Source organism: Amblyomma americanum, chromosome 9 (assembly GCF_052857255.1).
Source record: "Amblyomma americanum isolate KBUSLIRL-KWMA chromosome 9, ASM5285725v1, whole genome shotgun sequence".
Classification (NCBI taxonomy): domain Eukaryota; kingdom Metazoa; phylum Arthropoda; class Arachnida; order Ixodida; family Ixodidae; genus Amblyomma; species Amblyomma americanum.
The window spans coordinates 4,548,709-4,564,846 of NC_135505.1; the positions used below are offsets into that span (position 1 = coordinate 4,548,709).

The window sequence follows — 16,138 nt, forward strand, 5'->3', positions numbered from 1 at the left end:
TGCCAAGCAGAACAACTCATCTGCTTTGTGCTGAAGAAGTATCTCTTCAAGTTCGATTACGAAGCGAGTTACGCTATTAGATGGTGGTCTATATACTGCCAATAATATCAGAGATGCATGCAGCAGATTTACTTCTAAAGCTAAGCATTCCGCATGGGTAAAAGTGATGTCAATAGGACAAAAATCGTACTTTTCATTGACGAATATAGCAATCCCTCCTCCCCGGCGTGTAGGACAAAACTGGGTCGGTAGCCTTTCACGGCGAACATGCCTAAACAGGAAGCTGGCACGTTTATCTCAGTAAGAACAAAGATGTCGACAAAGCCTGTGGCGTCTTGCGCTACAAGCTTGAATTGGTCCCAACATTTACGAAGGCTACGGACATTAAAATTTACAAGTGTGAACTCCTGATCTTCGTTTCGCCCAAGGTTCGTTTTAAAGGCAGGAAAGTCTGAAAATTCCATTTGGCTGGGTACAGAAAGGTCATTCATTTTATCTTGCTTATGTAAGAGTCACAGGTAACTCGGATGAGCGTTGCTGCTTCATTCTAATAATAATAATAATAATAATAATAATAATAATAATAATAATAATAATAATAATAATAATAATAATAATAATAAAGTTTATTTCCATCACATCAAATACAATTTTATGGAGGAGGGGAGAAAAAAGCGGCATTCTGCTTGACAGAGTTCTCACCTCCTGTTCAGGCGGCAGTGACATGGAGGAGAAACAATTTTTTTACCATAAGAGCCAGCTTGAATATACAATAGTATACAGTAAAGAAAATAAACACCATAGTGTACGCATTCAAACATAAATAGAAGAAATTATAAGGAACGAAATAAAATATGCGGCTAAGCATCAAAAAACAAATAAGAGTAATAAGGTTCATCATACAAAACGGTGGATGTATTAGTGGTAACTGAGATGAACTAGAATATTTCGAAGATAGGAGAGAGTAATATCGGGAAACCTAACGTTAGCTTCAATTAGCTTGTTTAGTCCGAGCGGTAACTGATAATTAACCATTTGGCGGCCATAGTTGGTTCTTGTAAATGATAAAACCCACTGCTGTTTATGGCGGTGCGGATAGGGCGACTCAGACTGATGCAAACGGGCCAGAGTGGAAATGGTGTCAATACGTCGTTTTTGCTCAACTTTATATACGCGCAACAGTCTGTAAGCATAAAGATTTAGTATTGTAATGATGCCGAGAGTAGTTATCAGACTCTCGGTTGTGTGTCTGCTGGGTGAGTCGTAGACTATACGAAGGATTTTTTTTGAAGCATCAATATCTTTTGTAAATTAGAATGTGTTGTTGTTGCCCAAACTAATGTACTATATGTAGGTGGTAGCAGAATAAAAAGTTATATAAGGCAATTTTGAATTTTTCCGGTAAAATGTTTCTGTGACGCGATAGAAAGCCTACAGCCTTAGATGCCTTCAGCATGATGTAATTAACATGGTCATCCCATTGCATGTTTTCTTGAAAATAAACACCCAACGATTTAATTGATTTTACTGTTTCAATTAATTCTGATTTGTAAAACAAATCTTAGAAAACATAGCGCAAAAAGGACACGGACGACACAAAAGTGGACAGGACAGGCGCTAACTTGCAACTTTATATTTCGAAAAGCCACCACGAAATATAAAGTTGCAAGTTAGCGCCTGTCCTGTCCACTTCTGTGTCGTCCGTGTCCTTTTTGCGCTATGTTTTCTAAGAACTGTTACCAACTAGCCCAAACCAAGCTATTGTAAAACAAAGCTATTTCTGTACTACAAATTTTATTCTTCGGACGGAAAACTACAGGTTTAGATTTTGTCACGTTCATTGAGAGGGAATTCATGTCTGACCATTCTGTTAGTTTGTCCAGAATGCGATAAGCATGCATGCTTGCTTATCTCCATATCTATATGTTATAATCCGCATATGATAATCCGCCACATCTACATGGTCATATCTATATGTGATAATCCGTGCCGAGAACAGTTCGGGGTCACGAATGAACGACAACATGCCAGTCGGGGCATACGACGCACACTGGGCAGCCCAGTCCTGCGTACCTTTTGTCAAGCCATGCGGTGGCGCCATCCAGTGAACAATAAACGTCACATTTCTCCCCTTTTAGCAAACAAGAAACAATTCTGAGATTAAATATCACAACGGCAGCGTTTGAGTAATGGGAAATAACGTTGCACAGGCCAATGCACTCTGGTGCCTCGTCGGGGAGGCGTAGTGATAGGTGTTAGAAGTAGGGAAGCTGTACCGTCTGCAGCCCATGGCTGCCTTGGCTCTTCAGTTGATACCCCTGGACAAGAGATTTCAGACCTGTGATCTGACAAGCCAGGCGCCGCAACAAATCTTGCCGGGTTGGATATGTCAGTAGTTGGCACCGGAACTTCAGAGTCGGTGACTGTGCTAAACTGTTGGTAATGCTGAACCAGAGGCCGGAGATGGTAATGATGGTGCGTCCAACGTCGTCCGTCTTTCAATTGGAGGTCTGATGAAGACTCTCCAGGAGCTGCGACTACAGCCGGCAGCTATGAAGGCACTGGACGAAAGTTTCTGGCGAATACTTGATCCCCAGGCTGCCCCTCAATCCGAGGGTTCGTTTTGTGATCACATCTGATCTTCTGCTTGAGATGCTTTTTCTGTGCAGAGGTCCTCAGATCCGGTAGAAGCAGATCCATCGCAGTCTTCGTTTTTCATCCCATCAACAGCTTTGCGGGACTGCACCCCGTAATTTCATGTAGTGTCGACCTGTTAGCAACATGCGTGCAATTTGTGCACGAGCAATTTGTGTACGAAGGTTCCCAGGACCCTGCCTTTTGCAGCTTCCTCTTTGCCGTCTGGACGGCGCGTTCTTCAGCGCTATTAGACGCTGGATGGTACGTCAGTACCAGCACCCGTCTTACCCATTTGTTCAATAATTTTTCGTACATGTCACTAACAAACGCTGGCTCTTTGTCGGACACCACAATGTCGGGCAAGCCTCGGTTTGCGGACATGACTCGCAAGCACGGGATGGCGGCCTCTGCAGATGGCGTCGCAACTGAGAACACCTCGATGTACTTAGAAAATGCATCCACTGCGATAAAGAATTAAGTGTTCCGGTATGGCCCGGCATAGTCCGCATGAAGTCTTGACCAAGGTCTGTCCGGGAATGGCCGGAGCATGACTGGTATTGGCCGCACCGGTCTCTGCTGCTCCTGACAGCTCGGGCACCCCTGGACAGCAGCAACGATATCGCTAACTATTGGAAGCCACCATACAGGGCTCCGCGCCGCGGCCTTCATATTGGATATCCCTGGATGGCCCTCGTGAAGCGGCCTCAAGACGTCACCTTGGAGTGACGCAGGGATCAACACACATTTGCCTCAGAGCACGCAGTTCCCGTGCACACTCATCCCCATGAACTGTGCTTCATAGGGTTTACCCTCAGGCTCCATGTCCAGCTGGCAGCCAGTCCACAAGACTTCCCTTAAGCCTGTTTCACATGGTGCGACGGGAACGAAAAATTACGGTCCGGTCGCACTGTCGTTGCAACGGTAATCGCAGCCCCCGTTTCACATGCCAACGATTTCTGTCGGTGCCGTCGGCACCCTAGCGTCGGTGCGGCCTTTCAGTGGACGAAAATTCTTCGGCTGCAGTAAATGTCAAACATCGTGGCAGGCGTTGATTTCGTAATAATGGGCAATAATATTGAGCTGTGATGTATTATTAAGTTCAATTAGACATTTTCGAGATTTTCCTGTCATGTCGCTGAACTCCTATTGGCTGACTACTGTGGCCATCGCTGCGACCGCACCGACGCTGCGACAATGCGACCAACTTGTTGAAAGTCTGTCGCAGTGGCCCTGCGACGAGAACGACGCGCATTTCTGTCGCACAGCGGCAGAAATCGCACTGCGCTGCGGCAACAATCGCATCATGTGAAACGGCCTTTACTCTTGAAAACACTGGTTGCCAGGCCGCGGCATCAGTGACAGCAACTGATGACAGTGCTCGCGGGTATACTCCCGCCAACATGCGGACGTCAGCAGGGCAGTCCACAGGGAAATCAGTTTTTGGCAGTGGCAGACGGCTCAGTCCGTCCGCATGTGCGATATAGCTGCCGGACCGGTAGCTCAGTTTATATAGGCACCCAGACAGCACCACAGCCATCGTAGCATTCTGGGAGAGCAGGACGCTGGTATCGGCTTGTCTGCTGCGAGCAATCCCAGTAGGGGCTTGTGGTCAGTGATGGCTTCGAATGGTCGTCCCACAAATACTGTCTGAACCTTGTGACTACAAACACGAGGGCTAGTGCTTCTTTCTCCAACTGGCTATTTTTACTTTCGGCCACCGCCAGACTTCGAGACGCGAAAGCAATGGGACGCTCCTGCCGCGACTTCTCGTGCTATGCACACACTGCCCCAAGCCCGCACGGAGAGGCATCCATGATCAACACAGTCAGCCTTGCAGGGTCGAAATATGTTAAAACTCTGGCGGACGTGAGTAACTCTTTCCTTTTCCGGAATGCTTGCTCCTCTTCTGACGTTCATCACCACCGGGCACCTACTAGCAGCAAGTGGTTCAGGGGATGCAACACACCAGACAGGTTTGGCATGAACCGTCTATAAAAGTTGATCAAGCCCACGTAGCTCTGTAGCTCCTTCGCGTTTCAAGGCACTGGGGCTTCGAGCACGGCTTAAGTATTGGTTGGATTCGGTTGAAAACCAGCGGCACTGATGACGTGCCAAGATACTCCACTTTAGGTGCTAGGAACTCGCATTTAGAGGGCGGCCGCCCCCCCCGCCCTTACATTATTTCAGTGGGGGCAGCGCCCCGCGCCCCCCCCCCCCCCCCTCTAACCCAGTGTCCAATTGCTTGAACTTGGATCAGATTTCTGACAATTGGAACACATCAGTTCTAGGACTCTTTTAAGCAAAGCACAGTGGAGCTGAGCTGCTTGGCTTCGTAGCCAGTTGTAAAGCACTTCGTATATAAGTAACCTAAGCCAATCATGTCCCAACAGAAGTCGGCTGTCTGACCCGTGTACATGATTATGAACACCAGAATTTAATCAAACCATGTACAGGCTTTTTTTAACCAATTTATCACTCCTCGTGCGCACAACAATAAAACTGCCCATTTCAGTTCGTTTTATATTGCCGTGAATCGTTGCACCGCTTGATCATTCGCATTCAAAACCGCCGGCACACGGCTTCATCATTTTGTTTTGTAATGCTAGATGCAACCAGACTTATCTCCATTGATCGTGGCCACTTGAAAATACTTCCACATTTTTCCAGATTGTTGTAGTTACTCTTAGTTCTTTATCTCGAAGGTTCCTTGCCAGCTTTAAATTGAGCGCGGCCAAGAACTGCATGCGTTCAGCTCGATGACCGCCCAGTGCACTTGTGACTATTGCCGCCGGAGAGTCATTAAGTTATTAGTTGGTGAGTGTCAGCCCCTTAAAGAGTTTCTTTTGGAAGCCTTTTCGTTGTCTTCCTTCTTGCTGGAGTGTCGTCACCACAACGTGGCAGCTGGTATCAGCCATTTAACATTGAAAAATAAAAATAATAATCATATAAAATTTATTATGTAAATGAGCAATAAATAAACGAATAACAAAATAAACTTGAAGTCTGCCCCCCCCCCCACTCCCAATAAAAGTTCCGGAGTCCCTGTAAGGTCTCGAAGTTGCTTATACTTGAAGAGGGAACGGAAGAAACTAGTGAAGAAGTCCATTAACGAGCTAGCGGTAAGAAGGAAAGTAGGGGAATTCAGGATTTCGCTGCAGAAGAGAGATTCGGCTTTAACTGAGGAAGACGATATTAACGTTCAAACCATGTATGATAAGCTTACGGCTATCATTACGAAGTGCGCCGTAGATGTAGGCAGTAGGATGGTTCGACAAGGTAATGGCAAGCTATATTAGGAGAAATAAAATCTGATTAAGAAACACCAAAGCATGAGGGCGTTTAAACCTACAGAGAGAAGAGAACTAGCAGAACTATCTTTGTTGATAAATAAGTGCAAGGTAGCCAACATTAGGAAGTTTAATATGGAGAGGATCCAGCATGCACTAAAGAACGAAGGTAGCCTAAAAGCGGTGAAGAGGAAACTAGGCGTAGGTAAAAACCAGACGTATGCGCATAGCCACAAAGAGGGCAATGTCATTAGCAATATGGATAAGTTAGTTAATGTAGCCGAAGAGTTCTACACAAATCTATGCAGTATCCAATGTAATCAAAACGTTACTGAGAGAGAGAGAGTAGCGCAGCAGCAATGCGTCATCCCGCTAGTAACGAAAGAGGAAGTAAAGAAAGCCTTAGGAGCAATGGAAAGGGGAAAGGCAGCTGGTGAAGATCAAGTAACCGCAGATGTGTTAAAAGAACGGAGGGTCCATAGGGCTATAAAAACTAGCTACTCTCTATACACAATGCCTTTTGACCTCGACCGCACCGGAAGCTTGGAAGAACGCAAACATTATCTAAATTCATAAGGAGACGCCAAGGACTGGAAAAATTACAGGCTAATCAGCTTACTGTCCGTTGCCTACAAGGTACTAAGGTAATCTCTAATAGAGTCAGGACAACCTTAGACTTTAATCAAACAAATGATCCGGCAGGCTTTCGTAAAGGATATTACACAATAGAATGAATAGATACATGACAGTTCAGTGCAATTGTACGTGTATGTCCCCTCTGTGTCCTTGTCTGCCAGCGCTGCAATTCCATGATGTTCAACAGCTGCCAACTGGCCCAGCAACATACCCTGCCTTTTATTTAGCCACGCGGTGGCGCCCACCTGTGATCGATAAACGTCACAGTACAGTAGGCTTTTGAAGACACTGGGGGGTGAGTATTGTCATCTAGGTGAACTGCACAGTGGAAATGCAAGAGTGGGCAGAAATATGGTATACACGCCTTGGAATGCATTTCTGCACTAAAAATATGGTTTGAATTTTGTGCTCGTCTCTTTTGAAATATACATCTGAAGTGAATCATCATTTTTGTGTCTTTTGTCCTTGGAAGACAAGAGGTTTGCCTTGTTTGCGATAATGCAGTCGTGACACAAAAGGAATGCACGCAGTTAGGGTGGGTTCCATTTTTGCTAAGCTATGTTGTGTGTGCAATATTTTATTTCCATCAAATCAGCTGAATGCGTCTGGGCACCAGAGTGAAAGCTAATCTATCTTCTGATTTTGTGACCATCTCTGTCTGCAGGCAGCAGCAAGCGGATAGAGCGAGTCTACTTCGAGATCAAGGAGTCCACCATTGACCAGTGGGAGAAACCACAGATTAAGGCAAGGCATTTTTCATCAGCTTTTGTGCTGGTTCGTGCATTCTATAGGTGGGTTATTGCATTGATTTTTGTCAGTCAAAGAAATTGGAAGAACATTGCACTTAATGCGAAGTCTAAAATATTCCTGGTTAAAGTTTGAACGGTCTCAGCATTTATTTGCTCTTGGCTGGAAGCATGAGTCTGAAAAATGGCCCCACTATGGCGATCAATGGCTGGGATGCAAGGCTTCTCAGCCTGTAGATGTGGGTTTGATGCCAGCAGCGATGGCCGCATTTCGATGGAGGCGAAACGCAAGGCATACATGTGGAATTTCAGTGCAGACTAAAAACCCCTGGTTGTAAAAATTAATCCATAGCCCTCCACTAGACCGTCCCTTATAGCCCATTAGCCATCGTTGTATTATTGTTATACAAGATGACTTGCAAAAAAACTCAGCTGACATTGTTCAAGGGCAATTGCTTTTGAATTTCTCCAATGCAGCAGACTGCAGTGCTTTCCAATTTTTAGTTTGCCTAATTTAAACTTCTGGCTTCTTCAGACTTGTGCTTTGGCCTCATCGACATTAAATGTTCTAAATAAACTGACTGCCCATAATATGAGCTGAACGTTAATTCGGACACGTTCCAGTCTGCAGCTGGTTGTAAAATTGTACAGTCTTGCAGTTGACCACTTGCGCCTTTTTTGTGCTCAGGAGTCCAAGAGAGCCTTCTTCTACAGCATAGTCACTGAGGGTGGCGACAAGGAGAAGCTCGAGGCCTTCGTCAACTTCTGTGAAGATGCCATCTTTGAGGTTTTTTCCCCTTCTTATTGTCTTCAGATTGTCCTTAGCTTTGTGTAGCATGTACTTGAATTTTGCGGTTGGCTTGCAAATTGATTTATTGGTACTAACAGGGAAAGAGAGGCTTTTCTAGTCAAGTGACATTGAGCAGTCAGTGTTAGTGCTTTGTATTGTACAAGCCTTGAGGCTTGGGGAGTGACGTTTTGGTAAGTTATCTGTGCTTCTATATGCAAAAAACTGCAGTTAGCTAATCACATGGAATAAAATAGCTGCTGCGCTAAACTTCTCAAAAGTTTCTTGCACCCATTTGCTATATTTTCTTGTCCTGTGTTTCTGCAGTGCATATAATCTTTCCGTAGTTATCAGCATACATTGATTTGCCTCGTTGTGAAGCCTATTGCCATCACAGATCCACGGGTGGGCTCCTATATCACCTGATACAGACAGAGGGTGTGAACATCATACTGTCCTTTAAATTGCTCTATGAGTTTTAAAATGGACAATAACTGCTTGCATTTAATCACTGCAGTGCTTTGCTCCGTGTAGCTAAAAACACTCCTCTTCCCTGTTCATTTAACTGCATAGGTTGTGAGGTTGAATTTGGGGAGATAAATACGTTCTCCCCACTCAATCGTGGCTGACACGTTTCAAACCCACCCGGAACCCACCCCGTGATCGCGTACGCTCCCGAGCGCACGCTAACCACGGCTGGCCTTGCTCTGAGGGAACAAAGGAACGACACATTGACTGACACAAACAGGCATTTATTGCTACAGCAACAATAACGCAAGCTAGCCACAAGGTACACTAATGAATCAAGGTCGTCCGACTCACCAGCAATGTTCCGAGCGAATGTTCGCCCGCGCTAGGGCAAGGAATACTCCGCACCCCTGGCCGGAACGAGAACGGGAGCAAGTCTCCCCGCCGCTTCCTCGCCCCGCCAGGGAAGAGCGGAGCCGCGAGCGATACGTCCGCTCGCGCCGACGATCCCAGCCGAAGAGGCTCATGGCCCCTCTCCCTTGCGCGGGCTTCAAGCAGAGTCTCACGCGCAGCGACGCTGGCACCTTCCCCTGCCAGTTAATGTAACTGACAAGGGAATGCGTTCCTCCTCGATGTGAGGTTGCTGCTGCACGGTGCCTCGCGGGAAGGCAAACGCAGGGGGCTGCAGGGCAGGTCCCCACAAGGTGTAAGCACGGCTATTTGGATGTACAAGGTGATTTGTTTTTCAATACTGACAGGTTTTTGAACGAGGGCACCGGATGGCGTTTCGCGCCGTTGTGCGTGCCAAGTCTCCCGTATGGTGGCACGAAAACAGAACATGTGGATGCTGCCTTCACTGAGCTTGCAATTGTACCGCGCAGAGCGAAAGAAGCAGTTAAAAATATAGTATTTTCGCTAATTATTTGTTAACTATACCTGTTATCATGTTATCTTCTGTTCGCCAAGCCCTACTGACACTCAGTGGTTTGCGAAGAATGAACAAGCTTTATTAAAAGGCTGGCAGATTTTATAGCCTTCTGGTTTCTGACTTCACCGCGAGCACTGCCGATAAACACAAAATGTGGCCGCTGAATCTGTAGTGGAGATATGCATGTATCAGTGGTGCATACTGATTCAAAACATAAATTTAAAATAGAATCACCCTGGATACGCATTTTGTAGTGTCTCTGTACATCACTCACTCTGTGAGGCCATTAGGCGCGATCGATTACAAGCATGCTGCGGTGGTTTCTTTGTGAACCGTGTCATTGACAGTAAGGATGACGCTAGGTGAAACGTGCAGATGCAACATGCGAGCAGCATTTCGAACGAGGACACAGAGGAACCTCCAGCCAAGGCGGAGCCCTACGCCTTCCTCGGAGCTGAGGAGGCCAAGCCACCGTGAGTCTTCTTTTCACTGCTGCTGCCACCCCATATAACTGCACCTGGTTGAGTATGTAGCTTTGACAGCTGTTGCACTTAATCCTATGCACCAGTGATAAAAAACAATGAAAAGCCTGATTCATGATTCTTGGCAGTTTGTGCCCCGTCGTTTCGTCATCCTACTCAAAGTGCTTAGTAAACAATATAAACAGCAAACTACAGGTACAGTGTAAGCTGAGCGAATTACTTTAGTGAGCGCTGATTTCACTTTCAAGCTTGCTGTTAAAGGCATCTTGCTTTTTGTTCCAGGCGAGGCACAGTGACCTGGAAGGCATGTTTTCAAATAAAGCACAACTCACACATACAGGATGTTTCACAGATTGTGGTGCTTGTCTTGTTTACCTATTTATTTAGTTACACAATACTGCTAGCCTAAAGGGGAGGGCATAAGCAGGAGTGGTAGGTATGAAGTACAGGCACAAGTAAAACATGGGAAAAAGAAATCACACAACAAGACTACCTTCACAAAAAACCACAAACAACTCAGGAAATGCATGTGCAGATTGAGAAAATAGTATAACAAAATAGTGTAACAAGTAAGTTACGCATGACTGAGTTCAAAGCACTTACAAGTACAAGTGGTGGCTTTCAGAGAATTATTCAGTAGTTGGGTTTTCCACAGCACTGTCTGCAGCCGTTCCCGCCCAGGTATTGTCTTCAGAAAAAATGAGTTTGCGAATGTCGTTGTATGACAGGAATAATCTTTTAATTTTCTATTGTGGTGTGATCGGGTTGCTTGCCTGCACACTGGCTGAATAGACTCGAGTTTGCTCATACCATGCTTATGCTAGTATAGCAAGTACAATGTTTAATCGATCATGTGGGCGCCGCTTTTCTTAAATCTCTAATCCCGCCTTCCTTATCAGGGCGCTGGCTGAAAAATGCCAACTATAAGAACGGTATATAAATTTGCCTCTTTTTGTTGCATAAATTCTAGCTTATTTATGTTGCCTCTTGTGAACGGGTCCCAGACGATTGATGCATATCCTATGACAGAACGAACTAAACTTTTATATGCCACTAATTTCACCTCGTTAGTAGACTGGTGACCAAGTTTCTTCACAGCTCTCTTCACAACTTTGGATATGTGCCTAAATATTTATAGCTGTTTACCCTTTCAAGATTGTTACCACTTAGCGAGTGCAAGAAGGTAACGGCTGCCGCTTCCATGTTACGGTCATTGCAATTGATTTTTGTTGTGTTTATTGTCATTTGCCAATCTGAACACCACATTGCGATCCTCTCTAGAGAGTTGCTGAGTAGAACTTGGTCCCTGCTATTGTTAACTTCATGATAGAATAAACGATCGTCGGCATATAGATTTATTTTTACAGGGAGATTGTGCTCTATATCATTAATGAAGATTGAAAAGAACAAAGAGCCAATAACTGGCCCCTATGGGATGCCGGACTTTACAGGTGCAGGATGAGAGCACACGTCATCAATACAAACACACTGGTATCGAGCGCAAAGATTCGAGAGAAGCTTAGGGCGTGAGACGCGATCAAACGCTTTTTCAAAATAATGAAAAAGGCACCTTGCTTTTTTTTAACTCTGCAGTGACACATTGACATTATCTTACAAGAGTTCCTGCTTCTTCGTATTTATGCCCGGTTCCAATTGGCTGTTGCTTTCCTGGCAGCAGAGTAGGGCGTTTTTTTTTTCTCTTTGATAGTCATACATTAACACGTCTAAACAACTGGGGAGCATCGGTTGTGGCAGTTCCTGAGGCATGCTTATCTTGTAGGCTATGAGCATGTTATTATTATTACAGTAAACCATTATTAATTATCGATCACTTTTAATGCATTACCACTGGAAGGGTATGTGCAGAGAGAAATGGCGACTACCATCACGTGTGATACGATGCGAACAGTGTGGCTGAGCCTGTGCGAATATTTGATAATTTCGAATAATCACTCGGATGGTAAGGTATGTGATATTTGATTTGACCTCATTGCATGGCATTCGAAAACTCACAGTATTTTTCTCGAGGGAGTAATGTTTCTTGCACTCTTGCTTTGTGTGGTTTTGGTTCAGCATTCCTCCTCGAGGATGGCACTGCGGCGTGTGTGCAGCCAAAGCCCGTAGCCTGTCTCTTGGTAACAGACGCGAGCAGGCGCAAGCATAGGGCCCACATCTGTTTCTGCCTACCTGGTATCCGCGGCTGTGCTACCCATGGTGTGCACACGCCATAACCGGCACGAGGGTATGCATCGGTGGAGAGAGTTAGAAAGTGTGCCCGCCACACTCTGATTGGTCCTAAAGAAGCCGGCGTGCAAGCAGCTGGTCAACACTTCGCACCTTGTGGTGCCCTCAGGGAAATCTCCGCATGAGCAATGGCTCCCTGCAGAAGGGGACACCGCGGCACCCTAGACTTCCGCAGTATGAGTCTGAGCTGACTGCAGCTGCCTCAGCCGCTCTCCATCGCGTGAAATTAGCTATTGAAGCGCGAGCACAACAGGAAGCTAGCAGGAGGTGCATAGAGATGGGTGCTCCCTCCCAAAGCCTGACGTGGGGTGGCGTTGGCCGCTGGGAGGGCAGTGTGTTCACCTAGACGGTGTTCATGGAATCATCGCTTATGAGGAACAGCTACGCAATGACATAATGCAATTAAGGCCAGCAGTCAGGGGTGTCGTTGATAGTTTCACACCACACAAATACGTCAGCTCTGCTTGTAGGTCCTCCCTCAATTTCTGATTACATTTTTGCAGGACATCGACACAGCTTCAATGAGTCTGACAAGCTTTCAATGCAATCTCTCTTTATTTCTTGTAATTGCCTTGTCTGTTCAAAAATACATGATTTCTAAAATGTCGCTCATGCTGGTCAACATTTTTGTGTGCCAGAAGTATTTAAAATATTCGCTTCGAAATTATTCGAAAAACTTACTATACGCTTCAAATTTGCTTCGACCAAAAAAAAAAAAACATTATTCGCACATGCCTGCTTATGACATCACAACGTGCGCACCATGGAAGGTGGCAGCCTGCCCACAGGATTGTGAGCAAACTGGCCGCTGTGTCAGGTGGCAGTTGATAATGGGTCATGAGAGGTTGCTCAAGAAGCGCACTTGGCATGCACAATCCCCACCTGCAGCAGCACCTGCTGGACAGTGGCACATCGTTTAACCGCTGCACCACTGCGCTAGGAAGGGTATGAGGACTCTAAGCGGTCTATGAATGCAAAGTAGAGAATGAGCAATTCTGCATATGGTGGCATTCACCTATTGATGCTGTTGGGTTGCACCTTTAAAACAGAGCTACAACAGAATTAGCAGAAAATGCTAATGTGTTGAAACAATCTACCAAGGGTGGCCTAAGAGTTTTTATTCAACGGCGGTGGTGTATCCAAACGAATGCCTTAGTTATGCCAGCATCAGCTGCAATAAAGGGGTTCTCCTTAATGTGAAAAGCAAATTTTTTGTTCTCTGGAAATTTGAAGTGGTGATAGTAGTGCATACATTATGGCATTGCATATCTTATGCAACTTCGTTGTGAAGATATGAAATGTCAGACTGGTGGTGTTTCTTAATAATTTTTTTCACGTGCGTTCCTGTATCCTTTCTGAGCTCACCACTGCTGACTCACCACTGGCAGGGGCCCCCTGGAACCCATCAAGCAGGGGCTCGGCCTCCTCCGCGACGGCATTGGGGCGGGGCTGTCTTTGCTGCGGCCATCCAACATCCGCCGCCAGTACCAGAAGCTGCGCTCCATGACCTTCGGGGAGATCCTGCTCGGCACGTTCAAGATGTCCTTCTTCGGCTTCTTCTATGTCATCTGGCTCTTCTTTGCATTCACAAGGTCAGCTGGCTGCCACCATTGCTGATTGTTTTTTCCGGAATTATTCTAAACACCTGGAGATAGGTAGCAAAATCAAGAAAATGAATGTTGAATTTGGAGCAGAAGTCAAATTTGCTAGGTCCCTAGCATCGCAGTCTACAAAAATTACGAGTTTATAATTTGAAAAAATCTTATGAAAAATGAGGTTGTGGCAAGGAGCTGGGTTCCTGTCTATTCTTCGTAGTTCCAAGTTGTGTTTTGTAGTGTTTTAAGTTGCCCGTTAATGCACAGAAGGGAACATCAAACAGTGAAACAGTGATTTAAGGGCAGACGCGGATCTTGAAATGATCAGAAGATGTGAGGATTTTGCAAAAATTGCATATGCAGGATCTATACACCCTAAAGTGCCTGCCTGAAAAGGTTGAACGCCTAATCCTACCTCCAATTGCTAAAATTTTATATATTTTTCATGTACGCCATCCCCACATCGGCCGCAAAGCCTGATGTGTGGTGGCATTGGCAGAAATGGCGATTTTGGAGCAAAAGGCAGCAGAAATTCGCGCTCGTCGCTTGCCACAACCACGTCCTCGATGGCTGCCACCTTGGTTTTGTTTGAAATCTGGACGCCTTCCCCACATCCTAGTGTGAATTTTGTTTGGAACATCCGCTTTCCACTGCTTTCAATGCATCTACAGCAACTTCCGAATAGCTGGCACGCGCACATCAGATGTGACTTTCGCAGTTGCGTGTCTTTTGCCAACGTGACTAGCCTTACGGAAGTTTTTCTTATGTTTTCATTGTGCAAGTTAAATTCATGTTATACTGTTAAACTCATGAAGTACTAAAGTGTGGAGCTATGCTATTTTTTTTGGCTGAGTGTAACACTGTTTTATTAACCATAATGTCGCCTAACTACATTTTATAATTATGGTGCTTGGACATAATTAAACATGATTATGTGATTATGTACCTCAAAAGCAATATAATTAACATGGCTCCATATGTCAGTACATTGGCTAAGGCTCCATTTCAATAAAAACGAAAAAAGTTAAAAGATAGTGTCGTAATGAGCCATGAGAAATTAGTTAAATATGGATTCCTCATTAATCTGTATATAGTGGGCAAAGTAGAGGAGTTCTATAGCATTAAAGAGAGGTGGCAGCTATCCTAATTGAACTCAATGGGCGGTACAAGCTGAAGGTGCGTAGGCCTACGCGCCTGCGCCCAGCCATGATGACCAGAGCATTCAAAGCTTCAATGAAGACGTGGAATTGGCAATGAACAAAGTAAAATCACAGTACACTGCACTGATGGCCGACTTCAATGCGAAGGGGGGCAAGAAACAGGCTGGCGACAAAGCGGTGGGCGACTATGGGATAGATTCTAGGAATAGCAGGGGGAAACTATAAGCTAAGTTCGTAGATAGAAGTAATTTACGAATAATAATACCTTTGGTTTGAATAATACCTTCTTCCGCAAACGAGAGAAGACGAAGTGGACCTGGAAGAGCCCTAATGGTGAGACTAAAACTGAATCGAATTCCGTGCTCTATGCTCAGTATGGCATCGTTCAAGATGTGGACGTCCTAGGAAAGGTTGCGTGGTAGCGACCACAGAATGGTAAGGTCTAAAATGAGCTTAGGCCTGAAGAGGGAACGGAAGAAGCTAGTGGAGAGGAAGTCCATTAACCAGTTAGCGCTAAGAGGGCAAATAGAGTTCAGGATATCACTGCAGAACAGATATTCAGCTTTAATTAAGGAAGACTTTCTTAATGTTCATGCGATGAACAATAATAAGCTAACATTACGGAGTGCGCAGTAGAAGAAGTCGGTATGACGGTTCGACAGGATACCGGCAAGCTATCTCAGGAGACGAATGATCTGATTAAGAAAACAGCCAGGATTCATTTCCTTTTTTTTTGATTTGTCTCGGATCTTCGATCTCGTCTCTACGGCAGAAAGTAGGACTTGGCAAAACGTTAGAGCTGGCGCTCAAGCTAGGGTTAAGCAAGGAAGAGGCGATCGTGCTATGTAGAACGAGTCGAGAAAGAAGAGGCAAAAAGGCAGAGAGGAAAGGGCGCAAGCACGCGCAGACGCTCGCGAAGCAGAAGAGCGCGAGGCTAAAAGAGCTCGCGAGGCAGAAGAGCGAGAAGAGAAAAGAGCTCGCGAGGCAGAGAGAAGAGCTCGCGAGGCGGAATAGCGAGAAGAGAAAAGGGCTCGGGAGGCAGAAGAACAGAGAAAAGAAGGATAGAACGGGAGAAGGAGTTTATTTTGTGGAAACAGGCACATGTCGCGGGAGGATATGAGGAGATCACGGGAAATGACCAGCGTTCCTTAGCGGGTACAGAACCTCC

At 45.5% G+C, this 16,138-nt stretch overlaps 1 protein-coding gene across 1 annotated transcript in view; it reads left to right on the forward strand.

Moving 5' to 3' along the window:
- The window catches only part of RyR (Ryanodine receptor), a 1,185,515-nt gene that overhangs the window by 966,145 nt on the left and 203,232 nt on the right, over positions 1-16,138 (forward strand). Inside the window, 4 exon segments of the mRNA XM_077638630.1 lie at positions 7,225-7,304; positions 7,995-8,093; positions 9,865-9,962; positions 13,604-13,807. Of these exon segments, the coding sequence (XP_077494756.1) occupies positions 7,225-7,304; positions 7,995-8,093; positions 9,865-9,962; positions 13,604-13,807 (481 nt within the window).